Raw genomic sequence first — 17,405 nt, forward strand, 5'->3', positions numbered from 1 at the left:
AATAACCTTCTAGGCCAGCAGTGCTCGCAAAACCCCGTTCTTACAACAGTGCCGCATCCCTGCTTTGAGTGAACCGAATTCGCATAAGTGCTGTGTGTGCTAATGGCAATATCACATTTTTGTTTTAAATCCCCTGATTTAACCTATTCTTCCTGTGACCTCCACACAGTTCAGATATTACCTCCTCTTGATGCTTATCCCATTGTAAATCCAAGGCACTGATTCTTGAAGTGGTGGAGCCATTGAAGAAAGAACTGCGAATCGTGGCATGTCGTTGCTCATCCAAACGGCAACCTAATATAAAATGTTCTTCAATTAATGAATGTCTTGAATCCTCCAATATTGCCGGCACCTATATCACAATATTGGCATAGTGCTCGTATAATAGTAAGAAAGACATTCATATGCCCAGGAAACCCTCACAATTTCTCAAAACCCTTTATACGGAAGGTCCTGCATTCCAATGTTTGGTCCGCTAATTTGTAAACGTTTGGTTTGTGAGAGGAAACAAGTACGGCCATTTTCTGGCCACTTTGCAGAGCAAGCGTACAATTTCTGGTGTTCCCCAGCAGTCTCCCATCAAGTGTATGAGCCATGCAACAACCCCCGCTTAGTTTCTAAAATCTGATTACATTCTTCACTTTCTGAGTGATTTGGTAATTAATGACGGAGAAATTTGATAGAAACAAGGACTCTGTGTCAATCCCATTTTGGACAAATATTTCACTTTACAAAGCAAAAGTGAGAAATTTCTGGTCAAATTCTTGACAGATCACATGCCTTGACCAAAACTATTTCACATTTGGCTTGTGTCCAAACAACATGCAGATACTAAGGATTAGAGTAAACAATTATCATTTTGATGGGATGTGTTTTCTGGAGTTCCATGAAATACAAAAGCCGAGTCTCAGTTGGGTTATGGTGTTCCAAGCCTCAATTGGCTCGCCTGAAAGCCGTGACCTTTTTTTAGAAATATTTGCAGCCTTTTTACCCAATAGCAGGTAGAAAAGAGTTTCCACCATGATGGCAATCGGGCCCTACGAGTGACGTTTTGATCTTCAAGCTTTCCTGGCTCAAGTGCCCTTCATACATCTAATTTTGAAAATTATAGGTACAATATGACATACATCTTTGAGTATAAATGATGCCATAACACGAAAGGATTTACTATTGGGTATAGATGTGGTATTTTGAAATAGGTAGGGATCTCTTTAAAGATAAGAATAATGTCCCAGTAAACTGGTTATATGCAATATATTGTACCTACCGTGTGTAAATAATTTCAATTGAAAAAATAAATGCTTACAAGCTCTGTATGCGGTCTTCAAAAGAACAGGGGATATACTTTCGCTAGTTCTGACACAAGGAGAATTGTTCTGTACTTCTGCCTGAGACCATTAGGGATATGTAACGAGCAATAAGAAACACTTCCTTCAGATCTCATTGCTATGCAGACTGGTGTTCTTATTGGTGCAATTTTCAGAAAATGCATGCATTTCATGTGATGCTGTGTTGCATAAACAATTGTATTTATACCATTGTAGATCTGATGTAAAGAAAAGTGCGTGATAGACACGTAGCAGTAATGCCGCCGATGATGATGGTGCACCACAAAACGATGTGTTGCTTTTTATAGATCCAATGGATTGGACACAACTTGTCTTGAGGGCATATTACCATTGACACAATCATCAGTAGAACAATGCCCTGTAACCACGTGTTGGGATTCACAAAAGGGACATTGTTTGCCATTACTGCAAAAGTGCCCTTTTGAGATGTATCGATAATAAAAACGTTTTCGACCCATTGCAGCATCACGCCGATGTGGCGACAATTTTACAAAAGAGATGAAGCCGGCGACTCGGAAATTTTTGCCGAGTGAGCCAGTGTTTTGTCCGCCCCTTATTTTCATCAGAGATAACACTTGAAGCAAAACAGAGGTGGTGCCCATTGCTCTTGGGAAACCTGCTTATTTAGTGAGTAAATAAGAAGCATAAAATACAATGGGGTTTTGGGAAATAATAAAGCTGGTGCCACATTCAGGAAAGGTTATTGGGGGGGCACAGTTTCAAAGATTGAAGAGAAAACATGCTTTAAACAAAGAAAAACGCTTTAATTTGCATACTTTTGTCACCAATTTTTTTATGTCCAGATATTGGATGGCCACTGAAACATGATTTGTAATGCTTGGAGAAACAACAAAAAATGCGGAAATTTGCATGCCCCGGGGAAGTTTTTTAATGTTTGTGTGTTGAACTTCCTTAGCAGCGTGCTAATTGGAGGTGTGAAAATTATGTGGATTGGGATAAAAAGTATGAAAGGGGCAAAAATGGAGGTGCATGGAGTGATTTTTGGAAAGCTGAACTTAGTGTATAAAGCACCTTACCGGTCGGTATCGAAGAAGCAGAACGTTTTCAGTCGGTGCATTTTTCCACTTTGATGTATGAATAAGGAACATTGACATTGACAAAGAAAATTGAACAAAAGCATAAAGCAGCGTGGCAGATTGAATGCTCGGAATCACACTGCGAGAGAAGTGTGTGGATCCGTGAACCAATGCAGATCAGAGCCATTGTATTGACTTGAGAAGGTGAACTTGGCGCATAGCAAATTGAGGAAGGATGATGGCCGAGCCACAAAACTGGTGAAAGAATGGTAGCCAGAGGTGAAAACGTGCTTGAGAGTGACCACCATGGAGATGGAGCGATGCGGTACACATGAGTGAGATGGATATCTTCACAGGACCATTATTGATGGCAATGACTTTGGCGCATGCCTTCATTTAGCGATGGAGAGACCATGGCTGTTTATTGCTTTTGCATAAGAGTGCCCTGCTTTATATGCATAACACATGACAATCCTGTAATACGCCTACTCGGAATCTGAAATTGATGTACAGTACTTAACAACTGAAACACATTGAACTACCATAGACCGTGGTTAATGAGGCCACCCATTGTTGCCTGTCCATTGCACTTCATGCCAATTGAACGATTCCTGGCATTTCAGTAATATTACATGCATTTACGTAATAGATTTTACACGTTTCCACTGATTGCAATAATTTTCTTTCCACTGCTAAATATAGGGCAAAACTTGGATGAGGTTGGAAAAACAGACGGAAAATACTTGTGCTAAAATTGACTGTCGCATGTATTTAAGTTAGTTCAGATTGCTCTCAATGTAATGCTGTCCACAGATACAACACTGCCTGATGGCAGCCTACATTAATAAGTATGTGCAATCATTAAAAGCTTAACCATAGTGTATACCCTATGTCCAGTGGGTGTGCAAAATGGGCTTGGATAAGCATGCCTGAGCTATATAAAAAAAAAACTCGTGATTTTAAAAATAATATGTACTGTGGACATACGAGATTTGTATTCAGCTATGAAATTGTATTCCTTCTCGGCAAGTGAAATGTGGCAACCTAGATTAAATGGGCATATTGTGTCTCCGACATCAAAATCTTGAGCATGGCCGTGTCAAACAAGCTTACTATTTTTACGATTGCCAGACAGCTTCAATAATTGGGGGATCACAAAAATGGTGTTTGTGTATTTAATGGCCAGCAGTCGCATCCTAAGCATATTCACAATAGTACACCACCCACGACTAAGATTCATGTTATTTAGCATGGTAGGAAACCTACAGTACTGTCATAAATGCTTAGAACCTGTAAATTCAGTCAGAGCCTTACAGAGACACAAGGTATTGCTTTGTTCCTACTGTTTGCTGAACGTCTCATAAAAAAATCCTTCATTTGTCTGCATGAGGCATGTTTTTATGAGCTGCCGATTTTTTTTATTGTGCTATTACCTGGTGGTGCAGTGATATGTGCACTGTGCCACAAATCCAGCGACCAGAGTTTGATTCCTGACTACGGCTGTTAAAGTCCATGAGCCTAGACCCGATGTTTCACTTGTCAGTACCACCCCCAAGGTCGCATAACATTTGTGGTTTTAATTTCTAGATGTGGCCAATGACAGCGAATGATGTGATAACCATTTGAAATTAGTTTGTCAAGTAATTCTCATTAGCCATGTGCATAAATTTGGTACTAAAGTTTAAGACCTTAAGTGGTACCGATTTCTACTCTGGCCCAAGGACTAGCAGGTGATGCCTTGTATAAAGGTGTCAGTTTTTGTACCAGTTGAAAGGGTAAAAACCTATTACTATATTTTGCCACTGGTAAAGGAGGTCTCATAGTGTAAATGCTTACCCCGAGCTCTCAATACTCTGACAGTGCGCTGTCTTTGAGTTGTACGCTTTTTGGCGTCATCTGGTCCAACACCAATGGAGACTAGGCTCTAAGAAAAGCTGTCTCGGGTGTGGACCAATCAACTTCAAGGACAGTGCATATCATTATCAGAGTTGTTTCTTGTTGTTTGCATTTTGACTGCTTGTGTTGTGGTTATTCCAACATGATGCCTTGTATAAAGGTGTCAGTTTTTATACCAGTTTAAAGGGTAACAACCTACTACTAGACTAGCAGTGAGTAAACCGGTTCTGGCCTTTCTCCCTTGCTTCACCAACCCATACTTGCCAGCATGGTGAAGTATTGTCAAACAACCTCAGTGATCAACATGAGCGTGGAGCAGATTTCATTCAGCAGTGGATTGACAAAGGGCTGTAAATGAAATGATTGCCTTACGTGGTATCCACGCAGCATCGGGACGATGAGCGGCATGCGACTTTGGAGCCGTTATTGCTATGGCAACTTGTGTGTTATTGCCTTCAGTGAGACCTAGTGGAATGCCATAATATGAAGGCAGGGGGCGAGTTTAAGCTGAAGTGTGCGGTTGTGTGTTTTTTATCGACCTTTCTATAAATATGGCATTCTCCTGCGCGCATGCGTGTGGGATTTTTATTTGAAAATAATTGGTTTTTTTTAAATGTCCATTTTGTGCTCCGAGGCATACCTCTCCAGTATTCAATGTACAATTACAGCGTTATAAAATTACAGCATTTAACAATCACAGTGCAATGTTTTGACCACTTAAGTGACCTGCCGAGAAAAAATCACAAATTGGACAATGTACAAACGGCTTTGTATATTATCATTACACGGAACACCTGCATAGGCACTTTGGCAAATGCAGTCTGTCCTTCTGTACGATTCATTGGCAATTCCTGGGTAAATGTGAGCAAACGTGCCATGGCGCGATGGACATTGCTGCTGGGATCTGAAATCTGTAGCTAATGCGGTTATTCTAGTGTGCGCGCACGCACGCGTACTGCATTGCATTTCTAGATGTACAATGTGACTTAACACTTAAAAGGCTGCCGAGTGAAAAACAAGTCTAAGGATTTTTAACAAGAAAAAAACATGATAGGACTGGCACACGTTTAGGAGGAAGCTAGGGGGAAAACATGAACTGGGTTGCGTCATGAATATTCTACCAACATGCCCAAACGTTTAAGGGTTAAGACAAATACACATGACAAAGCTTAATTTGCTGCCGTTACCTTCGTCAAATTTGAGTGTACAACTTTTACAACATCGTAGAATTTTTTTAAATGTATGAAATCTCTATGAGAGCCCTTCTTTATGTTACAAATAAAGCGCTGCAGACGACGACATTTCCACAAAATATCCTGATATTGTGTGACCGAGCAAGCTGCGTGTTGTAGTATGTTTTTTTTAATGCTCTATTTTAAATTTGTAATGAGATGGAGGCGTTTTGTGATAAAGCGCCGGTAAAGGGCACATTTAGCATTTGATGCATGCCCAAAAGTGCACGGGAAATGATGCCGGTGTGTGCCAAATACCACAAGTGGAGGGGGAATGTAATCACATCAGGCCAGTTGAGCAGGTACTGCTTCTGATGGCTGTGTGTGGGATGAATACATTGTCTTGCCCTATTCTATATGTTTTGAGGCTTTTCAAATCGTGCAAAGCGGCTCTTAAGACAAAATATAAGAAGTTTGCTTTGGGCTGAGGACTTTGATTATGTTGGTACAAGGTGCAGCAGCTGAGCTTACCTCCATCACCTCCTAAGTTGCATCTCCTTGTGGGTTTCCAGTCTCAAAAGGCAATGTGCAACAACAAAGACAAGACCCCCTCTTTCTGGTCCGTTGGGCCTGTGGCACACATTCTCCCGGCTGCACACCAGAAGGTAGATATAGCCCAGCACTGTGCCCTGCTGCTGCCTTTGTTTCCACGGCATTGAGGTTGGCACTTCTTTTAAGATTAGTCAACTGAGGAGGTCGATGCCAAGTACAAAACCGCCTTTCGTTTAGAAAAGTCAAGCGCATTAAGTCTGCGGCTCGGCAACATTGAGCTACGTGCCGATATATTTGTAGGAAATACGCAGTGCTGTCCTCCCTCTAGTATAAATGTGGATCAACAGACTGTTCACGTCCTCGGTGTAGTTTTTACTCACAATAGGCAAATCATTATTCTGGACAAATATCGTAGTACATTGTTATGTTGAGCAGAGAAATTGGAATAAAATTTATCCTAATTTGACAAACATTGTGGGTCATGTAAGGCTTCACTTGAAAGACTGCAATCTGGGTGGTAGCTGGTAAATATTGCTCTCCACGAGACCACCCAACCATTGGGCTAACACACGGCACATTTTTTTTCCCGCGGAGGGATTTTGCAAGTAGTGCTTTTGTCGTGGGAGGGGCAAATGTAGGCTGCCTTTGAATCTGCGCATCCTTAAATAGTGCCACCACCACCATAGTTGATTTTGCTTTGGTCAAATGTTTGTGCTCTCGTGTGTTTTCTGGGTGCAAAAAATACCCCTTGTGTGTTACAGCAGCCTAGAGAATGAATAAAATACGCAATTTTATTATTGATACAGCAGCCAATGAAATAAACATGAAATAGGCTATGTCTTCATCTGAACAGAAATTATGTTCACAATGACAGTAACTGATTTCCTAACCTCTGAATTCTCACTTTGATTAATGGTAAACGCATCTTGAAAAGGCAAAACACCCTCGAGTAAATCATGTTAAAGCACGTTCATGTGAATGCCCAGTAAGAAATACCAAATGTTGTCCTGTTATACAGTGCGGTTTGTGTTGTAACAGATGTGAATCGGCAGCTTGCGGAAGGAAGGACCGTGTTTACCTTTGAGCTTTACGTAAGGAATCTGCTGCTGGGAATAAAATGCTAAGGGTGCCATATGGTCACAGGGGAGGATAATGAGGCGAATGGAATCATGTGTCTTATTGTGTCGGGTGCACAGTGTCCGCAGGTATGTAATGATTAAAAAAACATCCTAACAAATGACTGTGTTAATACAATTAAGTTATTACGTAACACACCGTGATTGTGGCCATACGAGAATATTCCTTCCACTTTCCATAACGGTTCGTGTACTTCACGAAGCAGAAGCAAGCATGCATGCATGTCTCGTAGCACAATGGAGCTGTATTATTAAATCTGCCTTCACGCGGGGGTGCGTACGAAGTCTCACGGTGCTTTATTAAAGCTATTGCAAAGGAGGGCCGCTGTTGTGCGGTTACAACCGCACACTACCGCAACTGGAGTTAGGATTCAGCGCTGCAAGTGCACATTGGCTGGACTCGTATGTTTATATGTTTTTTATTATTGCATTGTCTGTTTTTCTTATAATGCAGAGTTCATTTACGTGTGCGCTTGGTACTAGATAACTGGAACAAACAAAGCATGTCGTTGCCTGCAGTTCGTGGTTTTTTTTGTCGTACTTGGTGCAAACAGCTGTCCATAGGTTTGCCTCGCCGTTGCTAGCGGAAGAGAATTTCAGCGTGGGCTGTGAGAACTGAGCATTTGGATGTTCGGGGGCGATGCGCCAGTGGCAAGGTCTGGTTCTGTTGAGGTTTTTTTACACTTGCGTTGAAAGCATGCGACGATGTATGTGATGCGTCTGGCCAGTCCACCGGTCCCTCAATGGTCCTTTTCTCATTACCGCGTGCACTGTCTGCGTAATGCAAGGCATTGCAGCCCAACCTGCCCGTCACTCCACCGCTGCCAGGAGACTTGTACGCACAGGATGGTGGGAGGGGGGGGAGCAGATGACGGTAACAATAGTAAATGTAGGCGTGTGTGACATCTGCGCTGGCGCCATTCAATGGTGTGGGCCTCCTGACGTATGGAGATGTGGCCTTGTTTGCACAGAACGGTTTTGTGCCAAGAAAAATATCAGTCTTCACCGTACACTGAATGCAGGCCGAAGGAGGCCTTATGCCGTGCGTATGTTGACGTTCGGCTTTTAAAATATCCACTCCGTTAATTTATTTTTATCTGCGCGTCGGTGCCGAGGAACAAAGATGCAGAGACCTATAATTAAAGAGAATCCTTTGCATCTGATTAATTTTTTTTTCGGATGGGTGCGGGGGGGGTGTTTACATGCTTGGGTTTTGGCTCAATCTTGCACTAATTTTGCAATTGATGAACAAAATAACACCCATTTAATTTTGATTGGTTGCAGATTGGTGCGTATTGTTTGCTTATATATTTATTTTAGTGATTAGCCAGGAGATGGTTGGCCTGCTCCTCATAAGATACTGTCCATGATAAATGTGTAGATAGTATTATTCTTTAATTTGTATTACATTGTTACTCTGTAAAAATATCATGGCTTATACTGTGTGAAGGAAAGAAAAGCAGTGATCTCATATCATGATTCATTCAATTCATTCAATAATCTGCACGAACAAATAATCCCTTGTGATATGCTCATTAAGTGTTTTAAATGCAGCTTATTGTACAGTGGTCGGCAGGGCTTAAAAATGTAACCAAGGATTTCCATGATAATCAGTCGTACCTGTCACTGAGAAAGACAGTCAAGTGAAACCCAGAAACATGGGTACCCAAATTTACATGAAATAATCCCCATTATACATTTTAAAATCATGCCAACAATAAACCACTTCTGCACACATGTATGCCTCCAAGAAGTTGCTTCTGGCATGGTCTTAAAATTATGCTACCGTCAAGAGCTGTTTCTGTAAACAAATACTCCTCCCTTTTGGTAGTGCTATTTTTGAATACAAATATGGCCAGAAATGAAACATTGGCTATCAAGCAGCATGCATTTTGTGTTTATGCCTCAAACAAATCCTAAAATAAATAATCTTGACTCCCGTGCAGGTATTATAATGTGCAATGCTGGCTATGCTTGGACATATTATTGGTAGCACAATAGTCATCTGTTTCTGGGAGTTATTTAGATTTTGCCATGGCGACTTTTAGGTTTATTTTAGAAAGGTACGAAAGCTGCTATTGTTCATTTTTCGGTTTGTCCACGATTTTTTGAGACAAACCCATGTGTCTTGCATACACTGGCAGATTATCCACGTGTATATTACAATGGGCGTTGCGATAGATTTTTAGGCTGTCGTTTGAGCATTACTTATCGGTGCTGTGCTATCGGTGCGTCACGTCGCGCTACGTGCTCACATTCCTCTGGCAACCGTTTAACCCTGGAGCACAAACTAATGGACGCGATGATTATACGCAGTGCCGGACAGTGCGCTGTGCAGGTTCACATGGTTGCGTGTCAGCCTCACAAAAATGGCCACCAGCCTTTTTCTAATCGTAGCCAATATAAGTGCTACATTTATACTTGATTTAAAAACGTTGCTTGTGCCAGTGTGTGCTAGAGACCAACTCCTCTTCAAATATGTATATTATGCAAATATGATAACTGCAAATAAAAGCGGGCAACATTATACGTTATTTTTGTAGAGGGAGATGCAACGATAGACCTGACACAACATGACGCTGCTGCTCATATAACCGATGCTTATACAAAACGTGTTGTTGCATTTTCAGGTTCTGTGAGAGAAAATGCAGTCGTTCAGCGAGCAGCTGGGTATAACCAACCCCCAACCAGGAGGATTAAGAGAGGGTTACCAAGCGACGGGCCAGTACCGTGGCTTCGAACAGCAGCAGCAGCAGCAACAGCAGCAACAGCAACAACAGCAGCCACCGCCCCCTTCTGCCTCTGGGGCGGGGGACTACTACAGCAGCCAGCACCCGTACCACAGCTATCTGAACAATCCCAGTGGATATTACTACACCGGGGCCAAGCCACCGCAGGCTGCGCAGTCGGCCACGGGACTTGGTAATTACCTCCCGGCCCAAGATGGCAACTACATAGGACAGTACAACAGCGAGGGGCAGCTGCAGTGGAGGGGCCCGCGGTCGACACCGCTGCCGTATGCTCTGTATGAGCAGGACCGCTACAGCAGCCCCTTCTCCTCGCCGCACTACCAGCAGACGCAGGCACCATCGCAGCAGTCTGTGCAGGGCGTGCGGACGGTGCAGCTGCAGCACTCGGGGGGTGCCCAGCATCCCCCGCCTGCCCCGACGCCCCTCTCCCAGCACCCTCCGCCGGCGCCAACGCCTCTGTCGCAGCACCCAGCGTCAACCCCGACATCGCTGACGTCTCAGCCGCCCACCAGCCTGTCTCAACACCTCTCGCAGTCCACCATGTCACATTCGCAACAGCAGCAACAGCAGCAACAGCAGCAACAGCAGCAGCAGTCACCCCACTACCCTCCGACACCCACGCACTTTTCGCAGCACTACCAGTCATCTTCACCATCCCCTTTTCAGTCTCAGCAACATTACAACCCAAAGTCGCACCCGTTCACCATGTCGCAGTACGATGCCCATTTAACTGGATTCCCTAGCGGTGGAGGTGGCGGCAGTTACAGTAATCAGGGTGGCGGGTTCGGGTACCAGCAAGGAGCAGTGGCAGCCGGCTTTGAGCAAGCGCAGGCAACACAAAAGCGTCAGTTCTCAACACCCCACAGTCAAGCTGCTGGTCAGATTAACCTATACAGCAATGCAGACATGGGGGTGAAATCTCCCTCGCAGTTTCACCACCAACCGTTCAGCCCTGCATCCACACACTCTCCAGCTCCACAGCAGCAGCAAATTAAGTCCCCTCCATACAGCTCCAACACCTCTCCCATGGTTCAGAGCCCTGAAGGGAGCCACTATCTTCAAACGCCCCTCACCGGCAATGTGAGGGGTCCCATGACACAGCTGCTGCACTCCCCAAACCCGTCCACCACGTTAGCAAACAGCCACTTCAAGGCTCCTGCTTTGGATGGTGGGGTGAATGCAGATGTCAGGAGTGCGACCGAGTCGAGATCGTGCATGGACGCGATGCGAATTAACTTGGATGCCGTGTCCAATTCTGACGGCAGCAAACCAGCGGGCGATGGTAGAAATGTTTCTGAGTGCGGACCCGGGCCAAGTTTGGACATAATTAGGAAAGGGACTGATAAGAGAGCTGATACCAGTGGTGGTATTAATATGACCGGAACAGGTTTGGACATCAGAACAGCTTCAGATATCGGTGCAGGAAGTCAGGAAGCGTCACCTCTTCCTGAAAGCAGGAGGATGGACCCGAGTCTAAGCAGCTTGAACGCTCTCAGTTCTCAGGTCGAGAACATTCCAAACACCGTTCAACAACTGCTGCTAACGGATCCTCTTGCAGCGCATAAGAAGGGTGGGAAACGGTCACCAAAAAAGTCAGAAACGTTGCGTGAACAGCCAGGGAGCGTCGAATCCTCGATAAAAAGCAGCAACTGCAGTAGCCCGGCCGGTTCCGAACGGATGCTGTTTGGCGAGGAGACCGATGTTCAGAAATCTTTTCACTTGGAGAACAAAGATCAGCTGCACCAGAGTCATTTGTCGTCATCCTACATGCTGCACCGACAGCAGCCAGCACCTAGTATATCTCACGGCACAGAGTTGATCTCTCCTGTATCTCAACCCAGACTGGTTAACAAAGACTCTGGAAACTCGGTAGGAGCTCCTAAAGAACCCATTTCAGGAAACCACTTGACAAAGGGAGATGGCAAATGTCCTGGCGTTATTGTTTCAAGGGATGGCATTGACATGTCCTCAAAGGAGTACGTCATGCGTAAGGAGCAAGGTGGTGCAGTTGAAAAAAGTGACACAAACTTAGTAACTGAGATGAATGAGCGGTGGCCTTTTCAGTGCGTTAGCGTTATATCTTCAGGAATGGAGGATCCCACCAAACGGGAGGCGGACAGTCTGACGGGGGAAATAAATGTAAATAGAGAAAATGCTGTAAATATGAGTTCTAGGCCAATTACCAGTGACTTAGTGTCCCATGTAAACGCCACCAGCACAATGGGCAAGTCCTGCCAAATGGCAATACCTGTTCAAGAAGCCAACAATACGAGTAACGCAAAAGCTTCAGATGCCCGATATCATTCACAGTGTACAGACACCCCCAATAAAGACCACCAGGGTGGGTTTCCCACAAAGTATGGGCCCCCTCAGTCATCTGACAGATGCTCGGATAGTGCAGAGAACAGTCGCATTGCTTTGGAAAGTTTTAGTAGGCTCATAGAAAAATCTGAACACGAGCAAATGTCTTCGATGAAACAGCTGATACGTGACCTTTCCATTCCACTCCAGAGTGTCGATAGTCATGTTAATAAAAGGAATTCTGCATCTCAACAACCTGATCAGCTGTTGGGTTCCAAGGGCGAGTGTGTATCAAACCATCAATCTGAAATCCCCAGCAGAAAATCTCCGAGGTCCAATACGAGGTCTTCTGTTTTACAGTCAGCCAACATGGATAAAAATCAGTCTGCTGTTGATTTTTCCCAACACAGTAAATCTCCACAAAAACATGCCCCTGGTAGTTACTTTAGGGGTGGTAAAACATCACCTGTAAGAAGCGTTGCCCACGCAATGCCCATCACAGCTCATTCGGCACCATCCGCGGCAATGGGCAAACCCAACCCAGTGAATGCTTACGATTCCAAAAAGCCAGGAAGAAATGTTGAGGCTAAAAAACTCAAATTGGAAATTCCTGCACAAGCGGCAAGTGCCGAGGGCATAGATTATTCCATGTCTGTTACACCTGACAGAAAGAGGTCGGGACGTAGGCCAAGTGTCAAAAATTCAATTGATGGCCAGCAAAGGTCTCCTGTTCACGGTCATACAACAAAACCCTCTCCACTAGTGCACAGCGATCAGAGTGTCAGCTTGTCGCCCACAAAACCATCTGCAGGCATAGACATGACAGGGAACAAGAACACTCCGCCAACATTGCGAAGGTCTGGAAGGCCACAGTTTTCACCAACAGACAAAAAAGGAACCATAGACGACGATGGAAATGAGAAGCGGATGGATGAGCAGGGCAAGAGGACCGAAGAACAACAAAGTACAGAGGCTGCAGGGAAAAGGCCTTTGCGTCGAGTTAGTTCAGGCTCCGCGGCTGAAAACATTAAAGGGCCTGGAACTGCTGGAGTGAGTGTCAGTCCTGCTACCAGCCCTCAGCTGGCAAAGAAATTACAGGGTCCTCCCAACAGTCCCGTGTATCCAACAAGGATGAGCCCACGAAAGACATCCCCTCGTGGAAGTATGTCTGCGGAAGATGGCCCCATTCTACCCGCTTCGCCCTCTAACAGGGTTTTGAGTCAGATCAGACAAACTCCGTCGGACCACCAAATGGTAAATTCGACTACCAACTCTAAAGGAGAAATGGGAGAATCAGCAAAACCGTCTGCATCAGCTGATTACAGGCAGGGTATGAATAAACGGAGGCAGGTGTCGGATGCAACCATAGCCATTGACATGTCGAAAGGAAACTTTGCACGAAAAGAGCTTGCTTTGCGCAATGACCAGGAAGAAAATGACTCTATGAAAAGAAAGTACAAACAACCAGCTAAAGACCTTTCTCTAAAGAGACCACGTTCCGAGTCGTTAGATGCTAACGTTAACAAGCAGGCATTGGTTGTCAATGAGAGCCAGGTAAAAGCAAGTCCAAATTCTCACTGTAAACAAAGTCTGTCCAACCTTCCAACTCCGGGTAGGACAAAAATTCTTCCTCCAAGAAAGAGCAGAGGACTGAAGTTGGAAGAGATTGTCCAGAAAATCACATCGCCAAAACGATTAATTTCTTCTTCGGCCAACAATACTCCCGATGGACACACAAATAGTTCTTGTCTGGAAGCAATTCTGTCAGGAAACACTGATCAACATCGTGTTAAGGTCGAGCCAGAGGATAAATCTGACAATAAATTGGCTTTACCTGCTCCGCAGCAGAAGACTAATTTGAATGTTAATCCAGGTAATGTGGGAGTAGTTTCTCCTGAGATAGTAACGATTACAATAGGGGACAGCGATGAAGAGATGCATGGGGGGACCAACAAGGGAATCAGAAAAGCTGCATCCTTACAGCCATTTAAATATCCAAACTCTGATGGCATTACAAAGCCAGGAATGCCTCCAGTGAAGTCACCGCCCCATGCCATGAATCGGGCAAATGCATTTCCTGCACTCCCAACGACATCTGTACCTCAAAATGCTAATTCTGCCCAAAATATAATGAAGGCATCCACCTCGTCCCCCAAGTGGTCCAGAGTTAATTTAAACAATGCTTACAACACATCTTCCACATTGTCCCCTCCTGGGCGATCTACTTTATATCGCGGACCAAGGTTTCCTGCGGCACCTAATATGCCAACATCGTCGAGTTACACTGCCAGACCCAGGACTCCTGGAATTGTTGGCAGACCGAGGGCTCCACCTGCTGTAGTGCAACCCACTGGCTCGGGTTCAGCGACGAGACCAATGGTTTCAAGTCCGACGTTCAGACACAAAACACCGAACCTGGCTGTCCGCCTTGCAGCACCTGGTTCGATGGTCAGACCAACATTGTGTTCGCCAAACGTCAGGCTTCCAGGTAACTCTGTAAAAACAGCATCTAATGTCCCAGCAGTTAGGCCTTCTGCTACAGGCCCAGTCATAGTCAGAGCATCGGCCACCGGTTCAGGCGCAAAGCTTGCAGAGCAGCAGTGTAGGTCGTATGTAAAGGGTTTAGACAAGCCTGTGTGTGCTATTAAAAAAGAACCGGCATCTGAGAGTACAGCCAAGCATGACGCTTCTAATACTGGAAAGGGTGATGAGACCAGAAAGAGAAAGATGATCAATAAAGGAAAGAAATTAGGGCCAGTGGCAAAAAAGAGAAGGGGGCGACCCAAAAAGCAGTTTGGACCCAGAGTGCAGCCCAATGAGCCTGAGATAAAGCTTAAATCTTTGTCTCACAGGCCTGAAGAGAAAACCGATTCGAAAATCAAATGTTTCTCTCCGTACATCAGAGTGCAAAACAAGAATAGTTTGAAGTCCATGTGTACTGTTGTGAACAGCAATGACGAGGAGTCTAAATTAGACAAACCAAAGAAATCATCTGGCACAGCGCTCACGCAAACGGTTTCTCACATCGTTCCATTGTCGTCCTGCTTTGTGATGGGTCGAGTGGTAACGGACACCCAGAACAAGGGTGCGCTCGTGTGCTGCTTCTGCGGCTTCTCTGCCAACTTCAAAGAGCTCGGGGACCTCTTTGGCCCATACTACCCACAAGGCCACGCACCTGCGGCAAGGAAGCCTCAGTCGGCCCCAAGCAAGGATCGCCCGAGCGAGGATGCCGAGGTCGCGAGCGAGACGACCCGAGTTTCAGAGGAGCCCGAGGAAGGAGGACACAAGGCCAGCCCTGCCGAACCGGCGGGGTCGAGCGACCACAGAGGAACAAAGAAGCCACGGGCAGGCTCCACGGACGAGAACTGTGCGTCGTTACGCGGGAGCACGAGGGGGGCGCGCTGCCGCAAACCCAGCTGCTACTGCTGCGTGGACAGCGACGGGGCCGTGGAGAAGAGTTCGGACGGTCGCTCCAGGAAAGGGAGGAAGGAGGCGGCGGAGAAAGAGTCGCCGACTGCGGAGGCGCAGCCGCCTCCCGAGGTGCCGCTCGACAACGAGGAGTTCTGGGTCCACCAGCCGTGCGCCGTGTGGACTAGCGACGTCTTCCTCGTCGGAGGGCGGCTCTACGGACTGCTCGAAGCGGTGGCGATTGCTCGTGACGTTGTGAGTGTGGCTTTGCATTCTTGAAATCATAATCGCAATATGACCTTGTCTTGTACAAATCATTGGCTTGTGCTCTAACCCCTTCATCTCTCTCTCAGCAAAAAACAGGAGCTTATTCGCCACGTACCATTCACCAGCATAAGCCATTGTTTAAAATCAAAGTACAGCTTTACGAAAGCACATTTGAATCTTATCCATATTAATGACATCATAAACCATCCTTATGGCTTTAAAACCAAGTCTTTTGTGATTCTGTTTCAGCGCTGATTTAAAGCCTTTCAGAATAAAGTAGCCCTCCCCATATTTTTTATTCCCGACATCGTATATATACAATGCTGATGTGGCACCCAATGAAAAAAGTATTGCTAAAATAATGCTCTATTTGCTTTAGCTTTGCCAGCATGACCTGCTGCGGAAACGCAAAATAAACGCCTAAGTAAATGCGTGCCGTGGGCGTAATTCATTTGCTGCACCTACAAGGCCATCCGCAGCAATTCGTGCAGTAAATGGGGGGGGGGGATCGTTTGCGAAACGTGACTGCGTCTCCGTCCTAAACTTAGCTGCCACCTTCCCCGGCACACCACGAATACGAGGGTAGAGCAGCATCTACAGCAGGCGGTGCGCCCACTGCAATTGTGGCTCTCCGCGTCGTCGGTGTGCGGTAACTCTCTCGCATTGCACCCCACGGCACAGCTGGGACCCGTTTTATCGCACGGCGGTGTCACTTGCCTCGCCGTGGAACAGCCGAATGAAAAATCTACGTTTCCCTGCAGATCTATGTTGCGATTATCACATTGCATAATATCACCTCCACGTGTTTGTCATGTGACGTAGATATTCCCAAGGTGGAGGAGTTGAGTGATGTGCATGTTTGGAATTTGTAACAGTAATATATACCGCAATAGTATTTTTTCATTTCTGGTTACATAGCAGGTTGTAACTTTTATCTACAAGTATTTGCAATTGTTTGCCATTTTAAACTTGTGTTACAATATGTTCCCTACACAGCAGAAACACGTTTGCTTTTATAAATTTCATCAGATGTTTACTTGAGCATAGCTGTATACGTATTGACAGCAATTAAAATCATTCTCTTTTAAAAGCTATGTAAAATGGTTAGGTTGTATATTCCGTTTGAATATCTTGTGTATGTCGAAGCAAGCTCGCATGTCATGATATGTAACATTTAAAAAAAGTAAATGTAGATAAAAAAAATATTTTGACACGATATATTGCAAGCAATAACCGTAAGAATTTGGATCGTTTCCACCGAGTGTAGCCCTGGGCAGCAATATCTGTTCTCGGCCAGTCAGCACCGCGTCACATTGGTAGTAGCCACTACTTTCATGAATAACGGAACGCGTCAAGCGACACAGAATAATATTTCAGCTGTGAAGGGAGGGAACACAGCCGAGTGAAGCCGTATCTACGAGCATTTCCTCTTGGTCAATATATTTTCAAAACGCGATCAGATCACCGTTTGCTCTTTGGTCTGTTGCTGCAGTTTTTATCAAAGGAGTTGGACGGGCAAGTGCCATAATAAAAACAT

At 45.2% G+C, this 17,405-nt stretch overlaps 1 protein-coding gene across 2 annotated transcripts in view; it reads left to right on the forward strand.

Annotated features, from left to right (window-relative positions):
• LOC144730179 (uncharacterized) overlaps positions 1-17,405 on the forward strand; it is a 28,508-nt gene that overhangs the window by 5,926 nt on the left and 5,177 nt on the right. For both annotated transcript variants that reach the window (XM_078610783.1, XM_078610784.1), the window contains one exon: positions 9,773-15,856. In XM_078610783.1, coding sequence (XP_078466909.1) covers positions 9,788-15,856 — 6,069 coding nt within the window. In that variant the 5' untranslated portion in view covers positions 9,773-9,787. The remainder of the gene's footprint in view (positions 1-9,772; positions 15,857-17,405) is intronic.

Source organism: Lampetra planeri, chromosome 35 (assembly GCF_965212315.1).
Source record: "Lampetra planeri chromosome 35, kcLamPlan1.2.h2, whole genome shotgun sequence".
NCBI lineage: Eukaryota > Metazoa > Chordata > Hyperoartia > Petromyzontiformes > Petromyzontidae > Lampetra > Lampetra planeri.